This window comes from Quercus lobata, chromosome 5 (genome assembly GCF_001633185.2).
Source record: "Quercus lobata isolate SW786 chromosome 5, ValleyOak3.0 Primary Assembly, whole genome shotgun sequence".
NCBI classification, from domain to species: domain Eukaryota; kingdom Viridiplantae; phylum Streptophyta; class Magnoliopsida; order Fagales; family Fagaceae; genus Quercus; species Quercus lobata.
Window position 1 is genome coordinate 58993550 of NC_044908.1, and position 24245 is coordinate 59017794.

At 32.9% G+C, this 24245-nt stretch overlaps 2 protein-coding genes, 1 long non-coding RNA gene and 1 other non-coding gene across 4 annotated transcripts; 2 read left to right on the forward strand and 2 right to left on the reverse strand.

The window, feature by feature from the left end:
- Positions 1–4181: 4181 nt before the first annotated feature.
- LOC115992166 (high mobility group B protein 14) lies at positions 4182–11111 on the forward strand. Its single transcript, XM_031116249.1, has 6 exons — positions 4182–4331; positions 4822–5007; positions 7551–7608; positions 7725–7769; positions 10559–10639; positions 10746–11111. Exons 1-6 carry the CDS (start codon positions 4231–4233, stop codon positions 10797–10799), a joined length of 525 nt encoding a protein of 174 aa, XP_030972109.1. The 5' UTR covers positions 4182–4230; the 3' UTR covers positions 10800–11111.
- A 1540-nt stretch (positions 11112–12651) lies between these two features.
- On the reverse strand, positions 12652–18331 carry LOC115991761 (uncharacterized protein ycf23-like). Its single transcript, XM_031115666.1, has 9 exons — positions 18029–18331; positions 16222–16287; positions 15581–15655; positions 15207–15269; positions 14998–15057; positions 14320–14409; positions 14128–14235; positions 13206–13328; positions 12652–12999 (listed from the first exon to the last, which is right to left on the reverse strand). Exons 1-9 carry the CDS (start codon positions 18224–18226, stop codon positions 12868–12870), a joined length of 915 nt encoding a protein of 304 aa, XP_030971526.1. The 5' UTR covers positions 18227–18331; the 3' UTR covers positions 12652–12867.
- On the reverse strand, positions 17558–17631 carry TRNAN-GUU. Its single transcript has one exon. It is a non-coding gene; the product is annotated as a tRNA-Asn (tRNA).
- An 882-nt stretch (positions 18332–19213) lies between the features above and the next one.
- Positions 19214–23618, forward strand: LOC115991762. The gene is made up of 4 exons (XR_004092307.1): positions 19214–19282; positions 19992–20049; positions 20164–20208; positions 23535–23618. It is a non-coding gene; the product is annotated as an uncharacterized LOC115991762 (long non-coding RNA).
- The last annotated feature ends 627 nt before the right edge of the window (positions 23619–24245 follow it).

The window sequence follows — 24245 nt, forward strand, 5'->3', positions numbered from 1 at the left end:
TATATAGCTAAAAACTAAAAAAAACTCACGCATCAATCTCACCAAACTAGTGCAAACATTTTAACGAGTAGTCTCACACTACTTGTGGCATGGTACTATTCCTTGCCAGTTATAAAAAAAAAAAAATCATATTTGATTTATTTTTCACTATCTCTCTCTGTCTCTCTCTCTTCTAGTCTTTTGTGCTCTCACTTGGGGAAAATTGCCATTTAGCATTATTTTAGCAACTATTTCGTTAAGTTGGCATATTTTTGAAATATTTTAGCAAACTAGCATCTTTGAGCCTAAAATGCTCGGGTTTTAATGAAAAAAATTGAGTTTTAGAGACTTGATTTCCAAGCTAATACGGAAAAATAGTGCACGTGGAACTCAAAAGATTTGAGTTCTATAGACCTAGAAGAAGAAGAAGAATGAAGATCTAAAGAGAAGAGAGAAGAAGAAGAAGACCCACGAAGAAGATGTGAAGAGAAGAAGGAAAGAAAGAAATAAATAGAAGAAGAAGAAATCAAAACCGGCACCATGGTCAGCGTTCTAGCTCAAGTGCTCATTTTGATACCCACTCTCAATCCGATACCCACTCTCACGTAATTCTTGAAGAAGAAGACACAAACCCACAGCAAGAACTCATGTCTTAGAGACTCAAGTTCCACGTGAATTTTTTTTCTTCCACCTTAGATTACCACCAATTGCAACTCAAGTCTTAGAGACTCAAGTTCCACATTGAACTTGAGTTTTAGAGTCTCAATATGTTAGTTTGTTAAATAGTTTTGCAAACCCGACAACTAACTAAAATGTTTCAAAAATAATGCTAAATGCAAAAAAAAAATTCCTCTCCTTCTAATAGCAACCCACAGATTAGAGCAGATCAAAACAAATGGTGGTGTGGTGGTGGTTTAGTGGTGGTAGTGCTATGGTGATTGGATTTTGGTTTTGTTGGCTTTGGGTTTGATGGGTTTCCGATGGTGGTGCTGTGGTGGTGGTGGTGGTTGGGTTTGTTTGGTTTTGATGGGATTTTGAAGTAGGTTTTGTGGTTTTGATGGGTTTTTCATGTGAGTTTTGTTGGCAAGGGCGGAGCCACGTTGCCCCATGGGGGGTGGCTGTGGCCCCTACAAAAAAAAAAAAAAAAAAAAAAAAGTCCACCAGCCTATATAGAAATTTTAATTGGGCCCCACCAATGATGTACATCCGGCCCCCCCTCTAATTTCTATTCAATTCACTCCTAGGCCCAACATGCTCTAGTTTCAATTGTAGGCCTCTTTTATCTTATAATAAAACAAAACATGGCTCCCTTATATTTAAATACCCAAAGATACTACCCAACAAAATAACATTTTATCACCCATCCTCAATCTCAAAATCAGAACCCTTTCTTTTGCTATTCTTTTTAGAGAGGTGTTACGTTTATAAAATTTTTACAGCATTTTTACAAATCATAAGTGGTTAGTTGTTATTGGCCTAACACTAAAATTATTTTTTTGCTCCAATAATAACAACCAGTAACAACCTGTCACTTAGGATTTGTTGTAAAAATGTTATGAAAATATTGTAGACATATCATTTCTCTTCTTTTTATTTTCTTCTCGTCATTCCTGTACACGCCACCGCCCACTCCATTGGTACCAGCAGCCTCCAAACAAAACAAAATCTTAGCTCAACCCTCCTGTCAAACTCAATCCTCACGATCCCAAAAAAAAAAAACCTGACCATTATTTTCTTTCTTCTTACTTTCTTAAAATAAATAATTCAGAGGGTGAGTTTTTAGTTTTCTTTTCTTTCTTCAGCACTACACCTTCATCTCTTTTTTTAGTGGTTTTTTTTTTTTTTTTTTCCCTCTTCTCAACTATATACGCTTACTTAAATATTTACATATACTTTAATTTTTCATAGATTTTTAGAGAAATATATGATTGAAGGCATGGGGAGGTATGAATAACATCCATATAATTAATAATAGGAATGATGATAGGTTGACTGTTTAAATTAAAGTAGAAATTTTGTTTTTTTTCTTAAGTACGAATAACATCCATATAATTAAGTAAAAATTTCTAATTAAGATTTTTTTTTAAAGTTCTTTTCAGGTTAATTTTTGAGTCATATTCTTAAAGTTTAAAGAATTATGAGCAAACAAAAAAAAAGAAAAATTTGATGCATTCTTTAAGAAAAAAGATGTTAGCAATTCAGAATTTAGGACACCTATGGTTGTAGAAACAAATGTGGCTGTAGAAATAAATGTTGATACTTCAATGCCTAATGAACACCTTTCCAAATGTTCAAGAATTCAATCTGAAGAGATAGATCGTGATCTAGGATCACGTAAACAAATATGTGAATTTCCTATCAACAAACAAGATGAATCCGACGAGCTTATCTCAAAGAAGGTTCATATCAACCTAAAAATGTAGACTGTCCATATAACAATGATAATCATTGTCGTCGAAAATCGGCCCCCCCATGTAAAAAAATCCTGGCTACGCCCCTATTTGTTGGCTTTGGGTTTGTTGCGTTTGAGTTTGTTTGGTTTTGATGGGTTTTTTATGTGGGTTTTATGGTTTTGATGGGTTTTTTATGTGAGTTTTGTTGCCTTTGGGTTTGTTGGGATTTTGATGGGTCGTATTGTGGCAAATATTGATGGTGGTGGTGCTATGGTGGTTGAGATTGGGTTTGTTCAAGTTTTTTATGGAGTTTTTGATGTGAGTTTTGTGATTGTTATAGGATTTTTGACATGGGTTATGTTGGGTTTTCTTATTGTGATACTGTCATACAGTGCTCTATGCTAAGAGGATTGAGAATATATATATATATATATATATATATTATAAAATTAAGTAAGAATGAAAAATAGAGTATTGAGACTGATGTGTAATCATAAAAAAACATAAATAGGTAAACTAAAAAAAATAGAGTTTTTTAGATTAATTTAGCTAAAAATTTGAGGAGGTTGATGTGAATGTTTTAACATATCACCCTTACAATGTTGAAGGCTTAAGGCTCCGTTTGGGAGTTCATAAGGGAATGGAATGGAATGAAATTGAATAATCATAAGGGAATGGAAATGAATAGAATGGAATGGAATGTATTTAAGTAAGGGAAAGGAATGGAAAAGAATGGAATGGAATGGAATTAAGTAACCTTGATTGGATGTTTTAAAATAAAGGAATGAAAATGAATGGAATGTAAGTAATCTTGTTTGGGAGTAACATGGAGGGAATGGAATGGAATCATTTTATGACAATATTACTATTAGACGCCTATTTTAAAATAAAGAATTGAATATATAGGGTTAATTTGGGAGTTTTAATAAAAAAATCATTAAATTTAATTTTATTCCCTCCCATTCCTCCCAATTTCGGGGGGAATGAAAATTTGAGGTTTTAAGGGAATAGAGAGGAATCAGTGTTCCCTCCTACCCTATTCATTCCCTCCTACTTAAACTCCCAAACAAGGGAATGAACTTTCCATTCCCTCCATTAAAACTCCCAAACAAGAGAATGGAAGAATATTCTAAAATGATTCTTTTAATTCATTTCCATTCCATTCCATTCCCTCATCCCAAACGAGGCCTAAGTGAACATGATATGATCATGATATTTCATAGGAGACTGATGTTGCCCCCAAATAGCTTTTTTTCTTTTTTTTTGATGAACACCCCCAGATAGCATTATTGACTTTGAGTTTTTTTTTTTTTTGATTCGTTAATAATAGTCAAAATGATAACATTAGGATAAAATTGTAAAGGACAAAACTTAGGTACAGTACATTAAATGTTGTTTCTAAAATTCAGCCATGTAGCTACCTAACTTAAAAATACACTTCCATTCCAGGAGAAAAAATCCACATGACAGTATTTTAAAAGGGGAATCTAAGGAACAACACCTAAATACTGTACCTAAATTTTGCACAACTGTCAAACAATGTTACTCTATAAGTTTAAGAATAAATCTTTTTATTTTTTTATTTTTTTGGAGAAGAGTTTAAGAATAATTCTTAACTACAGAGTTTCTTTATGGTGCAAATATATTGTGGTGTTCCATTAAATTCATACCCAAAACTTTATTGAATTGAATCTTTTTTTTTTTTTTTAATGAACTTATTGAATTGAATTTTATTTGGGTCATAATGAAAATTAAATTAAACGCTGGCGTATTGGTCCCCACTTCATGTTTTTCTATTTATTTTTTCAACCTCTGAGTGATAACCAAACCAGTAGTGTAGTGTTGCGGCTGAGAAAAAATGGCTAAGAAGAAAGCTAAGAACTCGCCCAAACAAAAATCAGCCTCTTCTCGGCCTCCTGCTTCTGCAACCGCAAAGCCTTCTCAAAGATCTTCCAACCAGTAAGCCTTTTCACTCACTATTTAGCCGCTGTTGTTTTCACTTTCTTTTCTGTTTGCGTTTTGGGTTCTTGAGAAAACCCAGAAGAAGAAAAAACCAAAAAAAAGTGGAAAATGCATTTCCAACTGTGCCAAGTAGTTGCATTTGACATAGTTGAGTGGTGGTTTTTCCTTCTTTTCTTATTGTGTTGGGTAAAAATGAAGACTTGTTGCTAAATTTCTTTTGGGCATCTTCTATTTCTATGGTTTTGCCTCTTTTACTAGGATTTCTTTGTTTGGTGTAGTTGTTACCCTTTGGGGTTCTTTAATCAATTTGTTTGTTACTGAGAAAACCAAAGGAAAAATATGCAAGAAAGGGAGTGGACACTATGGACAACTCCCCTCAGCTGCATTGCTATTGGAATTTTTTTTATAGTCATTATTTATTTTAGTTTTGTAAGATATTGATTTTATTTATTTATTTTAAAGAGAGGATTCCTTGAAATATTTGTAGTAAAATGGTGTTGAGGGTAAAATCAAGTGAGGGGATGAAGAGGCCGGCAAGGCTGACCCAAGTTAGCGAGGAGGATAAGCGGCCCAAGTCAGTAGCAAAGACGCCCAAAACAAAGCAGAAGAAGAAAATTGAGAAATTTGATGCCAAGAAGCCAAAGAAACCACCTACTGCTTTCTTCTACTTCTTGTATGTTCCTTCTTCTGTTCCTTTTCTCTTTTTAATAAATGATTTGTAAATTATTTAGTGCTTTAAAAATGCATGTATCGAACTCCGCCAATGTCAATGCTTAGTGTCTTATATTTTGGTCCCAGTCAATCCCAAATCCGGAAAAAGGAGTGTTGTGGTAGTTTGTCTGTAAGCCTAAAATTTAGTAATTTTATTATGAATGGAGTTCTTTACAGACACAACTTGGAGTGTCTTCTACTTACATGTGGTTTACCCCAATCAGTTTTTTGAGGATCCATAGTTGTACCCGGTATTGTGGGGCTGAGGCTTTATTGTTATTGTTGTTGTTAATGCATATATCAACATACACAACTTGGTAGCAGGTCACTTATGCGCTTGGCCAACAGTTCTCAGCTTTAGGTGATAACTGTGAATTCTATTAGGTATCAAGTCTCAAACTGTAGATGGGAGTATCCAATATGAGTGTATGGTTTTTTAACTGTGAATTCTATTGTTATTTGGTTATTCCAAGACTAGGATGTCTTGTGCCTGTAAGGGACATTTTGGTCCTAGAATAGTTCAGCAATGTGCTTGTCTCTGATAAACATGAAGGTGTGACACCGATGAGCTCTCAAGCTTGAATTTGACTTAGTCTCCCCATATAAATGGGTGGGAGTGAGCTCATGGGTTCAAGACCCACTTGGTGTGTGCGTGTGTAATTACCAATTAAAAATAGGGAAGGAGAAGAAGGTGATACACTCATTTCAAGATTTTAGACATAACTTCTGAGGTTGATTGCCTTTAAAAAATGCTGCTTAAAGATTTGATTCTGAAAGTTGAATATGCATCTTTAAATTCTATAGATAAAAGTGGAGAGATTTTATCTTCATTAAAGGTGACCTCAATTCATTAACAAAGTGGGATGGTATTATTCTTTTCATTTGGTTTTCAACATCCCAATCCTATAATTGAATGAATCTTTCTCTGTCCTTCTCCCCTAGAAATACATGCTTATGAGGAAGTATAATGCATGAAATTGAAAGGTTGCAGATTTATGAATTTTTTATGATCAAAAATCATCTTAGAAATTATATTAAAGGTTAAGAATTTTGTTTCTCATTTTGCCGCCATCAGATATTTTAAAGAAAAAAAAAAATTACAAATCACATTGCCTCAGGACTTAAAGAAAAAAGGGGGTGGGGAAATCTATAGATAGAACAACAACAACCAAGCCTTAGTCCCAAAATTTTTGGAATCGGCTATGAATCTCCAGCAGATTAGTTAGAGTTGGACACATGTATTCTTTTCTGTCATTCTAATTTATTCATAGTATAGACAGAACCGAGAGTTAAATAATGATGTTCCACAATGCACGCACATATTTTTCATGCCAACATGTGTTCGACCCAAAAAGTATGCTTTGAAAGGTAGATGTTCACCATAAACTGTGGCTACATACAAGATGGGTAGGTTTTACAAATTGAGCCCAGAGAAGGTGCAAAAAGCATTACTTTGGACATAAGATAAAACCAAAATCTAAAGAATCCAAATTTTTTCTTATGTTGCAACTGTATAATGCTTGAGTGTGAAAAAGATACTTCAATGACATTCTTTCTTCCACCTAAAAATCCTTTCATATTTTTATTAGCAAGTTGAACAAAGTAGGGTGCAGAAAGAGTGCCCTTCAATGACAATGCTCTTCAAAGTCCTAATTCTTTAAATTCGTGCACAAACTGGTCCCTGGCAGAAGTGAACATAACCCAAGCCAACACAGAACTTCCCATTCCTGTGTCCATGCACCCAATGGGTGAAGAGATGATTTTACCAAGCTCAACTTTTGCATAAATAATTGATGATTTTACCTCGTTAACTTCTGCATAATAGCTGCACTGGAGCCTTAAAATGGCTTATTCAGTTGCAATTAATTTCTAGAATCTACCATTAATGTATATTGAATTTCATGGCTTTTATCTTTTGCATAAACTTTCATAATCAATTTCTCCTTCGCTTCGGGATTGAAATTAAAATTTTCTTGCAGAAGGATACCAAAATCCATCGAGATAAGTCTACAGTGTTTTTAGGTTTGTGTTGTTTTACTGTATTTTCCTCTTTGTTGCAGTTCTTGTTTCTACTTGCTATATCATTGCTTTTACTTAATAGATGCCAGCAGCATGTTAGCAGGGGCAAAACTATTATATGACCTTTTAAAATTACTAAGATTTATATATATATTTTTATTACTTTTGCCCCCTCATTCTTGAAATTCTAGTTCCGCCGCTGCCTGTTAGGATTTATGTGCTTTGTATGTCAGCTGGGTAACTTTAAGCTTTATCTTACTTGTCATAATGTGGAGTAATGTTAATTGTTAGGCTTCACTTTTTGTATATTGGTGCTTTATAATGTATTTTCTTCAGTATGGTGTGTTAATGCTAGAAAATGATTAGACTTACCTAAAAGCATTATATTAGTAAGCTTGATGTCCAGCTGTTTCATATATGATTATGAGAACCTGTTTTTAACATTTTTAATATCCTAAACTGAATTTTACTTTTTTTATTTTCAAGGGAGGATTTTCGTAAGGAATTCCAAGAGCAGAATCCAGATGTCAAGTCAATGCGTGATGTAAGTGCGGAACATCTTTTTCAATTTTACATTAACTTATTGATTTAGCACCCTCTCTCTCCTGTTTGTTGTCTCTCTTCTTTTCTTGTACATGAAATATTCTTTTCATCTTTCAGATTGGCAAGGCATGCGGAGAGAAGTGGAAAACAATGACATATGAGGTTTATGCTATATTTATATTTAAGCATTATTTTACTTATCAAAAAAAAAAAAATTAAGCATTATTTTATTTATATATATATATATTTTATTTTTAAGTTTTATAGCACTGGGACTAAGTTTAAGTTGGAATAAGATATAAATTTTGACATCAGTTGTTTTTTTTTTTTGGGGATTGGGGGGGGGGGGGGGGGATGAGAGTCGTTCAGTTGTCCCTGGATATCATATGTATAGGGGAAAAATACTGTATGCTTGGCTGGAATCATTGTCACCGTGTGCATTTTTGTAATCAGTCATGCCTTAACTTTCCCTTGGATGTTCAAACTTGAGTCAGTACAACCCTCATCTGACCTAGAATTGAATTTAAAATGATCTTCTGAGCAGTTATATTGGTTAGAATTTGATTTTTTTTTGGGTGTATATTCTAGTGTAGAGTTGATTGTTTAATATTTGTTTGAGATGTTTATTACAAATGGGGACAATTCTTACTTGGATACAGGGTGAAAGCAAAAAATAAACCAACTGAACAACAATCTTATAACTTTGTATGCGTTAAGATTGCCCTTTAATTATGGAATGGGTAACAAATTTAGAGGGTTTTCTTGATGATTATTGTTTGTGGTTAGGATGGTGGCACTGTCAGTAAAGGTGGTGCCATTTGGAAAGGCAGTGGTGGTTAGGGTCTCTTGTCCCCACCTGTTTTGTTTTTTGATAGATAATTAAAAATAAAAAGTGTATACAGGATGTATACAAATCAAAGAAAATCAGCAAAGCAAAGCAAGAATAGAAAAGGAACACATTAAAGTGATGAAACCAGCTATAGTACAGTAATAGTAGCGGCAGCGGCACAAATGTATAGTGTCTAGAAATCCCATCAAAGAATACATGGAGAGAGTGAAGGACTTCAATCCCCTTTCATGAAGGACTTCAATCCCCATTCATGTAGTCTTCAAAAAATAAAAAATTGAGATTTGGCACAGTAGACTCTTTATCCTTCAAAATGTGGCAATTCCTTTCACCCCAAATGCATAACATCAAACATGCCCCACGCCCCCCCCCCCCCCCCCCCCCACAAAACTGTCCCAAGACTCCAGCATTAAATCAACAGAGTTTGGGGAAAGCCAAGAAATCTCATTTAGGCAGAAGAGAAAAGCCCACAGATCAGAGGCGATTGGGCAATGCAGCAATAAGTGACTAACACTTTCACCATCTGATTTACACAAACAACACCAATTCGCTATAACAATACCCCTCCTTTGCAGATTATCTGTTGTCAGAATTTTACATAGGGCTGCCTCTTACACAAAGAAAGAGACTATTGTCCCCACCTGTTACAGGGTGGTTTTCACTGGAAGCCCACCCTTCTCTATGTGTCTACAGTGGATGTACACTAGGTGAACAAAAAACTGAGTATTTACCCCCAATTAGAACCCTATTTTTGAGTATTTCTTTTTGTACTTTTTTTTTGTGGGTTTTCAACTTGATATGAGTTTTTGAAACTTTTTACTTAACCCTGCATTCAAATTCTATTTTACTAGTAAGTGCACACATTTTGTGTTGAAAACAAAAGTCCAATTTGTTTCTTTGGACTGTGGTCTGTGGAAAGCTTTAAAAGTGGATAGTCTTATTAAATGGAAGAAAGTGATGGTGGATTGGTGTTGTATGCATAAATGTAGCAGAGAAACTGTGGATCACTTACTACCTCACTATCCAGTTGATCTGATGCATATAATTTTTCTTGGTGATTATTATTTAGAGTTTGTTAGTTCGTTTTTTTCACGTACGTTAGTACTTAGTAGATGTCAGTAAGCCCTCTACTGTACTTAATTTCTTGGATTCTTTGTATTGTTGATTTTAATTACTGGAGTAGTTGGGTATATAACATGTGTACATAAGACTGTATTCCTGAATTGTTGTAAATCTTTTCCATTAATGCAAAAAATGTTGCATAAAAAATAAAAACCCAATGAAGAACAGGTGGTGTACAATTTTTGTGATTTTATTTATTTTTTGGTGTTCTCAAAATGAATTAATTTTCTGGTACTCTTCCTTTTCGCCAACTGGCCCTTGGTTTTGGGGCTGTCATTGCTTGATCTTTTACTAATTTTTAAAATCTTGTTGAGATTTCCTTTTTGATCAATAAAATTTCGTTACTTATCAAAAAGAAAATTCTTATTGAGATTGTTGGGGTCTGACTTGAGTGCAAGGACCTCTTGTTTTAAAATAAGCAGAGCTTCAAGGACTCTCCCTCTGGCTTGTTGAGCCACTACTGCAATTGGAAATATATTGCACATAATTTGTTAGGAAATCTTCTATTTGCATTTGTTTCGAGGAGAGTGCCATGCAGGTTTTTTGTACCAAGGTCTATTTCAGGATTATGAGTGCTATACCATTTGTTTTTTGTACCAAATATTTACAGTTAAATATTTTACATTTGGTTATCCAAAAAAAAAAAAAAAAATTTTTTTTTACATTTGAAAATATTTTACTTCAAAACAAACAGTGTTAGAATTCATAACAAACAGAGTGTTTCTTTCTTAGTCACTATTTTATCATTTTCAACTTTCTCAGTTGTGTTATTTGTTCACTCATCTACTCTTATGAAGCATCAAAAAGGTTATACATACACGATTGATTTTACTAATACACTTTTCCAAAGTGTCAAGCAGAAAATTTGAGGTTTGATGGGTAGAATTTTTTTGTTTGTTTGTTTGTTTGTTTTGTTTTTGAAGGATATGGGTAGAGTTGCTAGCATTGTAATGCTTCTTTGTTGGTATGTTGTCTGCAATAGGAAAAGGTTCAATATTATGATATAGCTACAAAAAAACGAGCAGAGTTTGATAGAGCCATGATAGATTATATCAAGCGAAAGGTAAAATTGCTCCACAAGTTCTTTATTTTTTGTAACTTATTTTGTCTTAAATAACAGTGGTCACCCACTAGAAATACAGTATGAAAACATTATGTTTTTTTTGCAGGAAAGTGGTGAGGATCAAGAAACTGAGGATTCAGATTCAGAGTTTGATGAGTAAGGCCGTATGATTGTTATTGGAAAAATGATGTTTTTATAGGTGTAGGAGGTAGTTGGACAGGAGTTTGCATGTATATTAATTTGTGGTTCGCTTGTGATTTGTCATCTTCATTAAAACTATCAATGCCTGTATTATTTTTGTGTAGGCCTTTTGGAGTAAGCTACTGCTTGCAATTGCATTGGTTGATAACAAAATGTGTATTTGACTATGTATATATTGTTGAAGTGAAATGTCACAAGTTCAATCCTTTGTTGGGAGCTTGGGATTAAACTTCTATCATAAAGAAAACTGAAGTCAAGTGTTCCATAGTTACTTCTTGGACCCGTAGCTCTCAATTAATTAGTGCCTTTAATAAGGACCCGAAAGTTGAAATACAAAGTACTTTTATTATGTTCCTTTTTGTCATTTCTTATATTTAAAATTTTATCAATTAAAATTACTAAACGGGTGTAATAACTAATAAGTCTTTGTGATCCTTTTAACTTGGACAAGTTTTGTAAAATTGTATAGGTATTTTAGTATAAGGAAGTTGTGATTTTTCTTTTTCTATTTTTTTTTTTTTTTACAAAATATAATTCTATGTTAAGGAAAAGAAATTAAGATATAATACACTTCATGATTCATCTGTGATTTTGATTTATATATAGTAATTATAGAGAGAAGTCAAAAAAATTATTAACCAAAAAAGAAGCCAAAAAAATTTGAAAAAAATGATTTAAAGTATTTTCGTTTCAACTTTTGACCTCTTTTCATAATAATTTTCTTTTCTTTACTTTGATTTTCTTAACGTATGCACAAATTCCTTTTTATTCCTTTTATTTTATTTTTTCCTTTCTTAAAATGCTCATATATGATTTAATCCACTCTTCTTTCTGAATTAACGTGTATGTGTAATGTGTTTGCTACTTTGCTTGCATTAAGCTAGACATTTTTGTTTTTCCCAAACGTGTTTGCTTGCATTGATTCACCGTCAATGTTTATATTGCATAAAGATAGCTTAAGAATCAAATACTATTTTGCCAAGAGTTTTGTAGTTTACTAGCACTTTTTAGTGTTTCTAATGAAGATGTTTAAAGTTTGAATAATTTTTCTTTATTGTAATAATGAAATTATAAAATAAAAAATAAAAAATAATTATATTAAATATGTCATTATATGTTCATATATTTTATTGTGAATATGCTAGATAAAATTGATTGATCAATTTTTTTGTTAACTTCTAAATATTTTTACAACTATTCTTAATTTTGAACAAGCCAAAGATATTGCACGCTTTCAATCTTGCAAAGATATTGAATCTTACCATTATGCAAGTAAACCGTTGCATGGCCGGTTTTAGAGATTACTAATGTTTTGATAACATTGCCTGCTTTTACTAAAAAAAGAAAAAGAAGAAAAAAGAAAAGAAAAGAAAGATAATAATGCCTGCACTTTAGTTTATGGTAAATTGAAGGATCAAAATGAATCTTGCTAGTCCTTGTGCATTTGATTCTCATCGTTGTCTGGCAGGACTCACTTTAGGCAATTTATTGTTTACATTCCATGCACATCGGACATCAGTCTGAAAAATGTGAATAATTAGGGGTTGTTTGGTAGTGTATTTTAAAACAACAGTTTTCAATGTTTAAACAACATTACACGTATTTTCACACACTTTTTCACCCACACGTATTTCCAAAAAATATAAATAACGTTACTAGAACAACATTACCAAACGAGCTCTTAATGTCCATAATTTGTAAATGGTTGTTCAATGTTGTATAGAGTGAAGATATTGAGAGTGTGAGACAATCAATCATTGCCTGTATATTATAAATTAGTTTCTTTCATTTTGAACGTGTTCTTGGGAGTACGTTGGGCTCAATATCATTGACACTCAAGGCTATGTTACATCTCTCTCTAGTACATGCAGGATTTGTGTACTATATAACTGGAACAGGTCAGAAATCACTTCATATGTAAGAGAAGATGGGAAAAGGAAAACAAAAAGAATATGGCCACATGTTGTATCACTTGTATGTAGTTTTTATTCTTATGAAAGGGATTCCAATATGTCTACATGCTCCAATTACAGTCTCAAAGCTCTTGCTTCAGATGTGTTGTGTCTACCAGCTGATGCTTCTAATGAATTGGCAATACTTCTGACCTCTGCGATCATTGCAACCACATCATTAAGCTTGTTCACGGCTGAACCTACACCCTGTGTTCATACATGATAGATGATACTAATATTAGTGATCTCAGAAAAAAAAAAGGAACAAAATAGAAGTCTTAAAATTTCAGCATGTGTGAGATCACAGTCTCAGTCCTGTACAAGTTCTTGAATTGTATTTACCAATCATACGTTTTCAAGACGGGTGTATAACAATTTCTTAGAGATAAAACAACAATGCAAGTGTTACATACCACACCCGCAGCCCCTGCTGTGATGGCCATTGGCGCTGTAACTGCGCTGAGTCCAGATGAGCACATGACAGGAATCTTGACAGCCCGTGAAATGGAATATGCGGCAGCTAGTGTTGGTGTGGCCTATAGTTACCAATATGCCAAGCAAGTTCATTAGTTAATAACAGTATTGTTATTTAGTTAAACCCGAGTCAATCTTTTCAATGTGAACTTCAAAGAAGACCTAATAGTTATGCCTATTGCATTTTGCACCCCGGCTGCCATTACAGACAACTTATTCACACTGAAGCACTTATCCATTCACTCATGCAGATCAATTTCTGTACACGATTAAAAAAAAATCTCTTTGGATTTAGATAACAGCATCTGTGGTTAGATAACCAATTAAGTTTTAATTTGACCACTAACTATTAGTGTCACGGGATATTTTGAGGCAAGGCATGTACAAGCATCGGCAAAGAAGAATGAGGAACAAGTACTTCCCCATAAAGCGTTCTTGACTTGTTACAAGATGTCAGTTGATGATGCAGGACATTTGGGCCAACTAAACAATTTTTAATTCACTATTTCCTATTAGCTTAAACCTTTGGGACTAACGGCTGTTTATTATGGTATTAGAATAGGTGAATGAATAATGGTTAAAAGATTGAATTTACTATTTCCTGACAACTTAAGCTTTTGAGCCCAACAGTCACCCTAAAATGTTCGGAAGAAGTATTATACTGTTTAGTGAGTCATTTTTCAGTTTTGCTAATTTCAAGCGTTCATTCTCTGAACCTGCATTCAGCACAGCACTAATAAAGTAGGCCAAATCTTTCTGCAAATACTTACCATATTTTGTATACATAATCTTTTTTTGTTTTTGTGGGAAATTTAAATTACTGTATAATAAAAGAATTTATTTAAAATTCTTTTGTGTTACCTTCTCAATCAAACCAAGAACACCTGATTTTGAAGGATTTGAACATTTCCCTCCTTCTGTTTGAATGATGTCAACACCTTCCTGTTCCAGCATCTCTGCCAGCTTGACCTGTTTGTTTTTCAGATACTAAGATTAAATGAAAAGCACGGTGTAGACATGGAACACTTTTTTGGTAGAACTGCTGCTTGTTACCTGATCGGGTAGGCCTAGTGTGTGAGGTACAGTTACTGATAAAGTCACAGATGGAAGAATGCTCTTAGTCTCCTTTGCTAGATTCAATATCTGAGAAACAGTACTCGACAAAAAAAGAAAGGAGAAACCATGGCAACCTTCTTTAACATTAGGAATCCAAAAGAATTGTAGGAATTCTTCTTAATAAATGACAGAAATTTGATAGGAATGATTTTTATTTTTTATTTTATTTTTTGCTGGCAGACTATGAGGGGTATAGACTGTATAGTGAAGACTGATTAAGTTAGTTCTTAAAATCCTGGAATTTATGGATGGATTTGAGCTTTATTAATATGTCGATTTGAAATAATTAGCTGTAAGAAGTCATTTCAAATCAATAATATCACAAGTGTTTCTGTTTGAGCTAGATCGCCAAAACTCAAATCATCACATGTTTTTAAATTTATATTAACCAATTTATACTATCAGTTGTTCTACATATCACTTGATTTTGAATCCTCAAATCCAAACGTAACCATAAGGACATTCCCAAAAAGTGCCTGTCTATTTGGGTTCTATTCTAAGGTTCCTCAACTTATAATATCTGTTGCATTAGCAAATTGGGCAGTTTACACAGTGAAGACAAACTATCATTCCATTGTGTTATATTTTATTATGGAGAATTATTAAATCTTATACCTGCTCTGGAGAGAAAACCAAACCCATCTCATAGAATGAATCATAGTTTCCAATCTCAACCTGCACATACCATCAGTTTTATTAATACAATTTAACTACTTTGTTTTACTCTTTTAGATCTTGCAGTGCTCTAGTAAGGAGGCACCGAGTCAGAGTTTCAAGCTTATGGACTGAAATTCAGGATTAAAGTAAAAAGTTTGTGGTCAAACCATTAGTGCTCCTGCTTCAACAGCAGCTTGAAATGCTGCTGGATCCACTGAAGAAACACAAACCTGCAAGAGGGAGACATCTTTCATTCACAAAAGATGAGCTGCTATAAAAATTTTCAACATCTTTCTGGCTACATACATTAGCACCTTCTCAAGAAAATTAAGGCTGCTTTGTTAAAAAGCTGCAAATAATGTATTTATGGAAGTTGATTATCAAAACACCAATATTTAAAGCCAAATGACATTATATGATGCTTCTGTGCCACATAAAGTACATGCAAATATGTGGTGACAGAAAAATATTTAGAATCTTTCCCCTTAATGTACAATCAAAGCAAATAATCAAGATTTCCCTTTAAAGAGTACAAATTTACCGGAAGAGAAGTTAAATTAATGGCAAGCTTCACTAAATCTGGGTCACAAGCTATATCCACATGAGTTGCTCCTCCCTGTATGTTTGATAACATGATAAGATGAATTATAAGTTAGGGTGATCCGTGGAGGCAAATTGATATCTGTTAAAGAAGCAAATTAAAACTTAGATGCTATGAACTTATGAAGAAACTAAATTAAAAGCACATTGGCACAAAACACTGCTATGGTTCATGTAAAAGGTCAGACTTTGAGAAGAACTATTCACCAAATGTTGCTTGTAACTTGTAAGAAACATATTAAGCAAAGGCAAGTAATGTGGTTTACAGATCAATTTCATTTTATTAATCCATTCATAATAATTTGAATAAAAATGTGGTTTTTACTATATTGTGAAGAGCTAAACTATTGAAATGAAAAAGGAGTAGCCGAAAGCACAATTATTGCAGAAGTCAAAACTTTTGTGACTAATTCTAAAGCAAACCCTGGAAAATGCATGCAAATTGCTTACAGTAAAACTACAGGAACAACAATGCAATGTGCAAACCATTATAACATATTCATTGAATGATACAGTAATTGATGCAGGTCGTCTTAAATATGTAACTAAGGGTAGCCAAGATATTATTAATATTAAACCAACCTTCTCGGCAGCAGTAACAACAAAAGCAACATTGTCTCTATTGAAATTTTGCAATCCTGAGATAATCTGTAAAGGACACAACTTTGGAGCTAATTAGTAAATGACACCATTATGTAAACTAGTGTATAACTCGTGCATATGCATGGTATAACTAAAAACATTTACAATTCAATTACATACATATATGAGTTCAAATTATCCTAGTGTAAGAGTTACGCATTTTTTAAGTCATAGATGAGTTTTGCTCTCTTTCTTTTTATTTTTTATTTTAGTTTTTTTTGGATATACACATGAGTTTATTTATTTTTTATTTTTAAATTTTTTTATTGGGTTTTTGATTGTTTATTTATATTAGACTCTTCCTTTTTTGCACAACATTAATGGCCTGTTTGGAAGGAGGGAGAGTGGAGGGGAGTAAAGTAGAGTTGGCTAAAAATAAGTTAATTTTGTGCTAAAACTATTATACTCTACTCTATTCTATTCCCCTCAATCCAAATGGACCATAACTCACCTAGAACAAAAATTAAAAAAAAAAATTAGTTAAAACACATGATGCAAAATTAGACAATAATTCATTTTATAGATTAATTATATATATATATATATATATATAGATACTAAATACTAAATATAAACAATTCCTTTTATAGATGAAAAGATTAAAAAAAGAACTACTAAATATAATGATTCAATTGAATAAAAATTCCTCATAGATACTGTAGGTGCTTAAGAATTCTTGCCTTTGGCTCTGGTATTTTTGGCTTGATTGCCTAACCTTACCTTTGGCTTGAATTCTCTTGTCCCACATTGGAAATATCTCAAGCCAAAGGCAAGGTTAGACAATCAAGCCAAAAATACCAAAGCCAAAGGCAATAATTCTTAAGCACCTACAGATACTAAATACTAAATATAATGGTTCAATTGTATAAAAATAGATGAAAAAAAAATAAGATTTAATGGTTCAAAATTCCTTTAATGAAAAACATAACAAAATAAATAGATTTGATGGTTCAAGGTTCAATTGTATAAAAATAGATGAAAATATAATATAAAAAATAGATTTAATGGTTCAAGGTTCAATTATATTTCAAAATTGTATAAAAATAGATGAAAATATAATAAAAAATAAATTAATGGTTCAAAATTTCTTTAATGAAAACATTAAAAAAAAAAGATTTAATGGTTTAAGGTTCAATTGTATAAAAATTCCTTATAGATACTAAATACTAAATAATGGTTCAATTGTATAAAAATAGATTTAATGGTTCAAAATTCCTTTAATGAAAACATAACAAAATAAATAGATTTAATGGTTCAAAAGAGAACTCACTGCGAACGCTAGAAGGAGGGCTTGAACCTCCGACCTTGTGGTTAACAGCCACACGCTCTAACCAACTGAGCTATTCCAGCTTGTTGGTTAACAATTTCAATAAATATTATTATAAAAATATAGATATTGCTGGAACATCTCAAAGTTCAGCCGCTTCTGAATTAAATCAATAAATTCATCCAAAAAAAAAAAAAAAAATTGTAAAAAAACATAAATTCCAAAAATTACATGGTTATTTTAGCACCTTCTATACCCCATGTTAGAGAAAAAAAAATTCAGTGGAAAAAGTAAAACTAGAATAAAAGAGGAGAGAGCAAAATTTATTGTTGGGTTTATTCCTCTGTTTGATTGCGCCAAAAAAAAAAAAAAAAACTGTTTTAAATTTCCCAAGAAAAAGAAGAAAAAAAGAACATAGAAAAAAAACGAAAAGAAAACTGAGAAAAGTGATAAGAGAAATGGGAAGTGGGTTAGAATTACCTTGAGAGCTCTTCGTTCTTGAAAGTCCTTCAACACTGCATGTTTGGTAGGTGAGAGAAGAGCACGGGCACTTAGAGAGGCTCTTCTTCTGGGAGTGAGTGGTAAAGGTGGTCTTGATGAGAGACAGTACTCACCCAGAAAAGGGTTGTGGTTCAGGTTGAGTTTTGAAAGTGTGGGAATGCAGATTGAGGAATGCATCTGTTGCAGTGTCTGTTTCTATGGCTAGAGTGAGCGAGTAGAGTCTAGGTGTGGATGGAGTTGGAGGGAAGAGATAAACTAGTCGATATTTGATAAGATATTTTGGTCGGTTCAGTTTTCCAATACGCTAGTAAAACCTGTTGCACAGATGTAATAAAAAAAAAGATAAAAAGAAAAAAAAAAAGCAAAAATCCAAAACTAAGAACGCTCGTTAATAATCCATTTTAAGAAGGTTTTGACATCACTTTTATAGAAAATGAAAAAAATTGTCAAAACTTTATTTTTTTTTTCTTTTCCTATAAAAAAATTTCTTTAACTGAATTCTTAACAAGTGCTCTAAGGGCACTCATTAACATTTCCCTTTAAACAATAATAATACTTTTAACGTGTGTTTTTATAATACTCAAATACGTATTTTCACATCACTGAAAATTAAATAACAATACTTAAACACTACTAAACAATACTTAAACACTACTACCAAACGGGTCTTCAAAGTCTCTAGGTTTTAATTTTGTTATTTTAGTCTTTTGACTTTTAATTTTTGTTAATTTAGTATTCTGTTAGGTTTCACTTAAACAATACTTAAACACTACTACCAAACGGGTCTTCAAAGTCTCTAGGTTTTAATTTTGTTATTTTAGTTTTTTGACTTTTAATTTTTGTTAATTTAGTATTCTGTTAGGTTTCAATTAAGTGATGCCATTAAGTAAGTCAAAACCATTCTGTTTAGGTTTTTTTTGTAAATTTTTTTTTTTTTTTTTGTTGGACCTTGTTGATTGATATTTGATAGGTGAGAATAAATGTGTTGGGATACTTTTATTTTTATTTTTAATTTTTTTTTTATGTTTTTATTTTTTTTTTTTTTTTGTGTGTGGATAATCTACTTTATTTATCTGTTTGCTCAACGTGCAGTTTTATTGTTTCGAAATAACTTGGTCCCACTAAAGTATAATTGATGGTTTTACCTTGTCAACTTCTGCATAATAGCTGCACTGGAGCCTTAAAAATGGCTGAATATTCAGTTGCAATTCATTTCTAGAATCTACCATTAATGTAAGTATTGACTTTCATGGCTTTTATCTTTTGCATAAACTTTCACAATCAATTTCTCCTTTGCTTCGGGATTGAATTTAAAATTTTCTTGCACAAGGATACCAAAATCCATCGAGATAAGTCTACAGTGTGTCTTTAGGTTTGTGTTGTTTTACTGTATGTTCCTCTTAGTTGCACTTCTTATTTCTAGTTGCTATATCATTGCTTTTACTTTATTGCCAGCAGCATGTTAGCAGGGGCAAAACTACATACATGCCCCCACCCCCCCTTTCCCCCTCCCCAAAAAAAAAAAAAAAAAAAAAAAAAACTCTTCATATTTCTTATATGACCTTTTAAAATTGGTTAGATTTATATATATATATTTATTACTTTTGCCCCCTCATTCTTGAAATTCTAGTTCCGCCCCGGCATGTTAGGATGTATGTGCTTTGTATGTCAGCTGGGTACCTTTAAGCTTTATCTTACTTCCTTGTAATAATGTGGAGTTAATTTGTTAATTGTTAGGCTTCACTTTTCGTATATCGGTGCTATATAATGTATTTATGTATTTTCTTCATTATGGTGTGTTGATGCTAGAAAATGATCAGACTTGCCTAAAAGCATTATATTAGTAAGCTTGATGTCCAGCTGTTTCATATATGAATATGAGAACCTGTTTTTAACATTTTTAATATCTTAAACTGAGTTCTACTTTTCTATTTTTTTCAAGGGAGGATTTTCGTAAGGAATCCCAAGAGCAGAATCCAGATGTCAAGTCAATGCGTGATGTAAGTGCAGAAAATCTTTTTCAATTTCGCATTAACTTATTGATTTAGCACCCTCTCTCTCCTCTTTGTTGTCTCTTCTTTTCTTGTACATGAAATATACTTTTCATCTTTCAGATTGGCAAGGCATGCGGAGAGGAGTGGAAAACAATGACATATGAGGTTTGTGCTATATTTATATTTAAGCATTATATATATATATATATATATTAATACTATATGCCTGGCTAGAATCATTGTCACAGCGTGAGTTTTGTAATCAGTCATGCCTTAAATTTCCCTTGGATGTTCAAACTTGAGTCAGTACAACCCTCATCTGACCTAGGATTGAATTTAAAATGATCTTCTGAGCAGTTATATTGGTTAGAATTTGATTTTTTTTTTTGGGTGTATATTCTAGTGTAGAGTTGATTGGTTAATATTTGTCTGAGATGTTTATTACAAATGGGGACAATTCTTACTTGGATACTTTTCTATTTTTTTTAAAAAATTATTATGAATACATGCATACATGGTTTAAGAAAAAAAATAAACCAAGTGAACAACAATTTTATAACTTTTTATTCGTTAAGATTGCCCTTTAATTTTGGAATGGGTGACAAATATTGAGGGTTTTCTTGATGGTTATTGTTTGTGGTGAGGGTGGTGGCACTGTCAGTAAAGGTGGTGTCATTTGGAAAGGCAGTGGTGGTTAGGGTCTCTTGTCCCCACCTGTTGTTTTCTTTATTTTTTTTTTGATAGGTAATTGAAATTTATTAAAAATAAAAAAGTGTATACAGGATGTATACAAAAACAGCAAAGCAAAGCAAGAATAGAAAAGGAAATACATGAAACCAGGTATAAGACAGTAATAGTAGCGGCACAAATGTATAGTCTAGAAATTCCATCAAAGGATACGTGGAGAGAGTGAAGGGCTTCAATCCCCATTCATGGAGTCTTCAAAAATAAAAACTTGAGATTTGGCACAGTGGACTCTATCCTTGAAAATGCGGCGATTCCTTTCACCCCAAATGCATCACATCAAACATGCCGGGGCTGCCCACACATATATTGTAGTTGTTATTCTTATGAAAGGGATTCCAACATGTCTACATGCTCCAATTACAGTCTCAAAGCTCTTGCTTCAGATGTGCTGTGTCTACCAGCTGATGTCTCTAATGAATTGGCAATACTTCTGACCTCTGTGATCATTGCAACCAAATCATTAAGCTTGTTCACGGCTGAACCTACACCCTGTGTTCATTAGATGATACTAATATTAGTTGATCTCAGAAAAAAGGAACATAACAGAAGTCTTAAAATTTCGACATGTGAGATCACAGTTTCAGTCCTATACAAGTTCTTGAGTTGTATTTACCAATCATAAGTTTTTGAGACGGATGTATTGCAATTTCTTAGAGATAAAACAACGATGCATGTGTTACATACCACACCCGCAGCCCCTGCTGTGATGGCCATTGGCACTTTAACTGCGCTGAGTCCAGATGAACACATGACAGGAATCTTGACAGCCCGTGAAATGGAATATGCGGCAGCTAGTGTTGGTGTGGCCTATAGTTACCAATATGCCAAGCAAATTCATTAGTTAATAACAGAATTGTTATTTAGTTAACCCTGAGTCAATCTTTTCAATGTGAACTTCAAAGAAGACCTAATAATCATGCCTATTGTATTTTGCACCCCGGCTGCCATTACAGACAACTTATTCACACTGAAGCACTTATCCATTCACTTATGCAGATCAATTTCTGTACACGACTAAAAAAAAAACTCTTTAGATTTAGATAACAGCATCTATGGTTAGATAACCAATTAAATTTTAATTTGACCACTAACTATTAGTGTCACGAGATATTTTGAGGCAAGGCATGTACTAGCATCATCAAAGAAGTATGAGGAACAAGTACTTCCCCATAAAGCATTCTTGAGTTGTTACAAGATGTCTGTTGATGATACAGGACATTTGGGCCGGCTAAACAATTTTTAATTCACTATTTCCTATTAGCTAAAACCTTTGGGACTAATGGCTGTTTATTATGGTATCAGAATAGGTGAACGAATAATGGTTAAAAGATTAAATTTACTATTTCCTAACAGCTTAAGTTTTTGAGCCCAACAGTCACCCAAAAATGTTGGGAAGAAGTATTACACTGTTTAGTGAGTCATTTGTCAGTTTTGCTAATTTCAAGTGTTCATTCTCTGAACCTGCGTTCAGCACAGCACTAATAAAGTAGGCCGAATCTTTCTGCATATACTTACCATATTCTGTATGCATAATCTCTTTTTGTATATTTTTTTTGTTTTTTTTGGGTGGGAAATTCAAATTACTGTATAATAAAAGAGATTACTTAAAATCCTTTTTTGTTACCTCCCCAATCAAACCAAGAACGCCTGATTTGGAAGGATTAGAACATTTCCCTCCTTCTGTTTGAATGATGTCAACACCTTCCTGTTCCAGCATCTCTGCCAGCTTGACCTGTTTGTTTTTCAGATACTAAAATTAAATAAAAACATGGTGGAGACATGGAACACTTTTTTGGTAGAAATACTGCTTGTTACCTGATCGGGTAGGCTGTGTGTGAGATACAGTTACTGATAAAGTCACAGAAGGAAGAATGCTCTTAGTCTCCTTTGCTAGATTCAATACTGAGAAACAGAACTCAACAAAGAAGGAAAGGAGAAACTGTGACAACCTTGTTTAACAGTAGGAATCCAAAAGAACTGTAGGAATTCTTCTTAATCAAAAGAAATGACAGAAAAGTGATAGGAATGATTTTTTATTTTTTGCTGGCAGACTATGAGAGGATTAATGAAGACTCTGATTAAGTTAGTTCTTGAAATCCTGAAGTTACCTGGTTAAAGTCTCATAAATCCCATATAGAGCAATTAGGCAACACACTTTATAGTTCCTTTTGATAGAAATATTTAAGGAGAATGATATGGATTTCAAATTGTATTTTAAATGACTTTAGTAGGGTATCAAATAGCATTTTTTATATTGATGAAATTTATGGATGGATTTGAGCTTTATTATATGTAGATCTGAAATAATTAGCTGTAAGAAGTCATTTCAGATCAATAATATCACAAGTGTTTCTGTTTGAGCTAGATCGCCATGGCTCAAATCATCATATGTTTTTAAATTTATATTAACCAATTTTTACTATCAATTGTTCTACATATCCCTTGATTTTGAATCCTCAAATCCAAACTTAACCATAAGAAGATTCCCATGAGTGTCTTTCTATTTGGGTTCTATTCTAAGGTTCCTCAACCTATAATATCTATTTGCATTGGCAAATTGGGCAGTATACACAATGAAGACAAACTATCATTCCATTGTGTTATACTTTATAAGAATTATTAGATCTTATACCTGCTCTGAAGAAAAAACCCATCTCATAGAACGAATCATTGTTTCCAATCTCGACCTGCACATACGATCAATTTATTTAATACAATTTAACTTCTTTGTTTTACTCTATCAGATCTTGCAGCACTCTAGTAAGGAGGCACTGTGTTAGTTTCAAGCTTATGGACTGAAATTCAGGATTTAGTAAAAAGTTTGTGGTCAAACCATTAGTGCTCCTGCTTCAACAGCAGCTCGAAATGCTGGTGGATCCACTGAAGAAACACAAACCTGCAAGAGGGAGACATCTTTCATTCACAAAAGATGAGCTGCTATAAAAAATTTTCAACATCCTTTTTGGCTACATACATTAGCATCTTCTCAAGAAAATTAAGGCTGCTTTGTTCAAAAGAGCTGCAAATAATGTATTTAGGGAAGTTAATTATCAAAGCACCAAGAATTTAAGGCCAAATGACATTATGTGATGCTTCTGTGCCACATAAAGTACATGCAAATATGTGGTGACACAGAATATTTAGAATCTTTCCCCTTAATGTACAATCAAAGCAAATAATAAAGATTTTCTTTTAAAGAGTATAATTTGACCGGAAGAGAAGTTAAATTAATGGTGAGTTTCACTAAATCTGGGTCACAAGCTATATCCACATGAGTTGCTCTCCCATGCATGTTTGATAACATGATAAGATGAATTATAAGTTAGGGAGGTCCGTGGAGGCAAATTGAAATCGGGTAAAAAAATTTAGATGCTATGAACTTTTGAAGAAACTAAAGTAAAAGCATAGTGGCACAAAACACTGCTATGGTTCATGTAAAAGGTCAGACTTTGAGA